Raw genomic sequence first — 4,579 nt, 5'->3', positions numbered from 1 at the left:
CCGCCAAGGACCGAGGGATGTGCATCCCGAGCATGCGGCGGCCCCATCCAGGCGCGACATTCGAAAGAGGATGAGCCGGGCGACCCCTATAGTCGTATGTACAAAAACATACGGGCAGTCATGAACACTGGGGGCGCACCAAGAGGAGACCCAGGAAGCGCGAGAGAGGCGCACAGGGGCGTGAAAGGCCCCTTCCTTCGCACAATGCCCAGAGGCCGGGGTCCTCAGTATGCGTTCCGCCCCCCCGCGGGCGCTTCTCGGCATTCCATGGACATCGTCCCTGGCCGCGGGGGTTGACGCATTCCAGGTGCCCGGCGCCGAGCCACAACGGTGGAAGAGTCTGGAAGAGCACTGGCCAGCCCGACCGTGTGGCGGGGGGGGGGGGCCAACCAACCGAGGCGCGACCGAGCGAGGCCTGACCGGCCCAAGCACATGTTGTTGGTGCCAACAACAACAACAGCAGCAACAGCGGCAGCAGCAGCAGCAGCAGCAGCAGCAGCAGAAACACAAGTACCGCGGGAGCATCCTTATCTCAGACTGGCTCTCCCCTCAACCCCCGAAGCCCGAAGCCGGGCTGGGGGCCCGGAAACGGCTCCAGCCTACGGGGCCGGCAGTCCTCGTCGTCCTGCACGCCCGACCCTATTCTCGCTCGGCAGGACGCCCACGCCGGCGGGTGCGCGCGAGACCGCACAAAAGCCCTGCCCAGGGAGCTCTCGAACGCCGGCCGAGCTGGCTGCAGACAAGCAAGGGGATCCCCCCGGTGGCCAGGCCCCGGGCAACGGCAGCCCCCAAAAAATGGCCCTGCCGTCGTAAAAAGGGGTCGTCTCTGAAACGCCCCCCCCCCCCCCCGAAGAGGGCAGGGCTAAAACTCGAGAGCACTACCCCCTCCTGCCTCCGGCAGGCCCTAGGTCACCCATTGAACATCCCCTGGGGCTCATACGAGCGAGCGGGGGTAGGTGGCGAATTCAAAACAACAGGCCATACGAAGGTCTCCCCTGTACAAGAACAGGTATGCACACACAGACACAGACACAGACACAGACACAGACACACACTGCCCCATCCCACAGGCGCCTCCAATTACAAGGTCTCCCGCCTCCGGTTGGGCGCGGGCTCTAGCGAAAAATAAAAGAAGTAACGAGCCGGGGCCGCCTGCCCAATTGTCCCGGATCTAGGATGCGTGGGTGCCTCCTCCAGGCTGGTGGTCAGGCCGGGGCAGGCTTTAGCTTTCTCCTTAACTAGATGTCCGTGTGACCTCTCGACGCGTGGGTTAACTCTCTCTCGAGTCTCGCAGCTGGCTGCCAGATAATCGACACTGAAGGGGGGAGCGACCGAGAGAGAGGGAGAGAGGGAGAGACGTGCACACATTGACTGAGAGATAAAACCACACGCAAGAAAGCGACTGCGTCGGCATGCGCCCAAACGCCCGGAGGGTCCCTTCACACCGGTTGCAGGCCAGAAGGGCAGGGACGCAGGTTGGCGATGGCGACGCGCTAGGTCCCGCGAGAAGTGGAGGAGACTGGGGGGGGAAGGGGGGAGATGTCCAGGAAAAGAAGGAAATATATATATACAAATAGACACAAGAACAAGGGTCCCAGCAAAGGGAGCAGGAGGGGGAAGGGGGCGGTGCACTTCCGCCGGAGGGAGGATACAAGGAAACCAGGGGGGACAGGGGGCGCGGACACCAGAGCTCTCTATGCCCGCGGTGGATGATAGACAAATGTGTCATCCTCATCGCTGTCCAGTGGCGGTGGCGGCGGTGTGGAGGCGGCCCCAGAGGCGGAAGGCCGCAAGAAAGATGGACCGCGCCCGGCCGAGCCCGGCGAGAAGGAGAAGGCCCCAGTGGCCAGGCCAGTGGAATGGTGCCGGCCCGCGGCACCGGACGGCCCATAGTCGTCCTCCTCGTCGTCCTCCTCCTCCTCTTCCTCGTCATCCTCGCTGATGCCTCCATTCTCCCCGACCGGCGAGCGGAGATCACCATAACGCGGCTGGCCAAACAGCCCACCCCCCGCAGAGGGACCACCAGCCCCGGGCCTCGAACGCATGGTCTCCGCCCGGTGCAGTGGCCGCCGGGAGGAAGAAGACGGCCCGGTCAACGAGGAGGAAGATGACTCACCGGGATCGGCCGAGAAGTTCGTGACAGCCGGGGCCGGCCCCGATCCGGCGCCCAGCCCCGGGCTCTTGGGATCCGTGTCCCAAACGCTGCGCCGGCCACGGCTGCCATACGAGGCACTCCGGTGCAGGGATCCGCTCGATCCGAGGGGATCATCGCCAACCCCCACCACGCCGCCGGTCGTACGGACGCCGAGCCCCGGCGACCGAAGCAACTGCTGGCCCCGGTGCTGAGACTGCTCCGGGTCATCGTCGTCATCCTCCTCGTCGTCCTCCTCGTCATCCTCCTCGTCAAGGTCCAAAAGCTCCCCCTCATCCAGGGTCGACAGATGCCCATCGGCAGGGTCCAGCAGCGGCCCAGGTCGGTCACCGATCGAATCCAAACCGCGGTAGCTTTCGGCGATGGAGTACATGCTCGGGGCACGCGGGGGGAAGGGCCGCTCGGAGGGTCCGACGCCGCCGAGGCTCAGCGTATCACTGCCTCCCAGCCCGGGCGAGTCGAAGCCGCCACCACCGCCGCCACCGCTGACGATGCCGGCGCCGCCTCCGCCAGAGTGCCCGCCCGGGTGCCGGTGACTGGCCGACCGAGTGAGGAGCACCGGCGAAATGACCGACAGCGGCTGCTTTGTCGGCGAGCCGGGCCGTGGCGATGCCAAATCCACCAGCTCCCCGGAAGACAGGGAGGAATCTTGACCGCCTCGCTGATGGTGGTGGTGAAGCTGGTGCATGTGCAACAGCGCGCCGCTCGCCGATTGCGAGGGGGTTTGCAGCAGCCCGGAGGAGGACCCAGCCCCGACGGGCCCCGACCCGCCCGAGAGGAGCAAGGGATCGACACTGGCACCGGCCCCGCTTCCCAGCAGGTGGTCACTGGCCTCCAGGTCGCCGCCCTCCAGGCGCTCGAGAAACTCGATGCGCTGGAGTTTACGCTGGCGCTGTAGCATGTCTGGTCGCTCGCCTCCGAAGGGGGCCGACTGCAGATCAATGTTGTACTCCTGTGTTTCGGTGACCAGCTGTCGAACATGCACCATTGCCGTGAATATACAGGGGACCTGTGATGTGCGTCAGTACATGTGTGTGGGTGGGCGAGTGGACGTGTGCGAAGGAGACGTGCAGGATGACAAGCATAGGGAGCCAACTGTGGGGAGGGGGGCAAAGAGAGAGAGAGAGAGAGAGAGAGAGAGAGCGAGAGAGAGAGGGAGGGAGGCAGTGTGGCCGCCAGCCGACTGGACGCACCAGGACAACAATCGGCAGTACGGCCCCAAACATGATGATCAATAGGATCTGGCTGGATCGGGCCTTTGAACAGTACTCTTTGACCGTGGCCACGAAGGTGGAGTACGTCATGCCGGCGTCATTCAGGTCATTCATGTCCACCCACTGGTCCAACGGGATGCCGATCGTGGTGACGGACTTGAGAATGCCAATCAGGTCCTCGAGAAGGCCGGCATCCGGAGCACTCGAAAAGAGGGCCACGCTGGTGCCAGCATGATGGAGGGCCAGCCCGGGCGCACTGTCAGCAGAAGGGCCACCGTGGCGATCTATCCCCGGCCAGTTGGCCAGATCCAGATCCACCGACGCGCCAGGCGTCGATGGAATCTGCGGCCTGGGCAGATCGGCCAGCAAAATCCCCGCGCCGGTGCCGCTGCTGGCGCTTTCGCCGCCATGAGGCACCCCCAGCATCGTTCCATTGATCCAACAGTTGACGGTCCCCTGGTTGAGGGGGGCCTGCACGGCCACCGGCAGCGAGATGTTGATGATCAACACCTGGAAGTAGAGGATGAAAATCGACAACATCAGGACAATCAATGTACCGATGTACTGGGAGGGGAACAAAGAGGGAGACAGAAGGGGAGGGGGGGGGAGGGAGGTAAGCGCGCGGCTGGGGTTACTTTTCGGGCGTCTCGTCTGGGAGGCGGGGAGGGAGGAGGCAGTGAGAGGCCAAGCGTACCACACGAATGAACACCACCCGACGGAGCTTGATGCCGACGATGCCGAGGATAACCATGCAGAAACTGACAGCCACCACAAAAAGCCTGTTGCCCGGGGGCATCGGGTCAAGAGAGGAGATAGACGGAAACAAATCGCAGAGAATGACACTATGTCAGCGGGGGAGGGGGAGGGGGGGGGGGGGGACGACACAACCAGAGAGACCGGAACTGGGGAGAGGGAGAGGCAAAGGGAAGAGCAGACGCACAAGATCAAAATCCATGGTAGAGTGGACTGGTGATAGAGGATGGAATTCGGGTGGAGCAGAGAGATGATCCACACCTCGTAGGAAATCAGGATCGGCAACAGCAGGACCATGGTGCCCATGCTGATGAGCCGCCAATTCAAGCCAGCCAGATGTGTTGAGAGACCCATGGTTGCGGTTGGCGTGCCGGGCGGGGACTGCCCGCCTTCTTACCAATGGAACGCCGGGGCGTGTGGGCGTGAACCAGGGCGCAACCGGGGGGAGGAGGGGGGGGGG

At 64.0% G+C, this 4,579-nt stretch overlaps 1 protein-coding gene across 1 annotated transcript; it reads right to left on the bottom strand.

Moving 5' to 3' along the window:
• Positions 1-1,694: 1,694 nt before the first annotated feature.
• On the bottom strand, positions 1,695-4,562 carry H696_05177 (hypothetical protein; the record flags this gene model as incomplete). Its single annotated transcript, XM_009499033.1, has 4 exons — positions 4,307-4,562; positions 4,061-4,145; positions 3,346-3,930; positions 1,695-3,161 (listed from the first exon to the last, which is right to left on the bottom strand). The coding sequence occupies exons 1-4, from the start codon at positions 4,471-4,473 to the stop codon at positions 1,695-1,697; spliced, it is 2,304 nt and encodes a 767-aa protein (XP_009497308.1). The 5' UTR covers positions 4,474-4,562.
• Positions 4,563-4,579: the final 17 nt, after the last annotated feature.

This window comes from Fonticula alba (genome assembly GCF_000388065.1).
Source record: "Fonticula alba strain ATCC 38817 unplaced genomic scaffold supercont2.9, whole genome shotgun sequence".
NCBI classification, from domain to species: domain Eukaryota; order Rotosphaerida; family Fonticulaceae; genus Fonticula; species Fonticula alba.
This window is presented reverse-complemented; position numbering and strand designations above follow the sequence as displayed.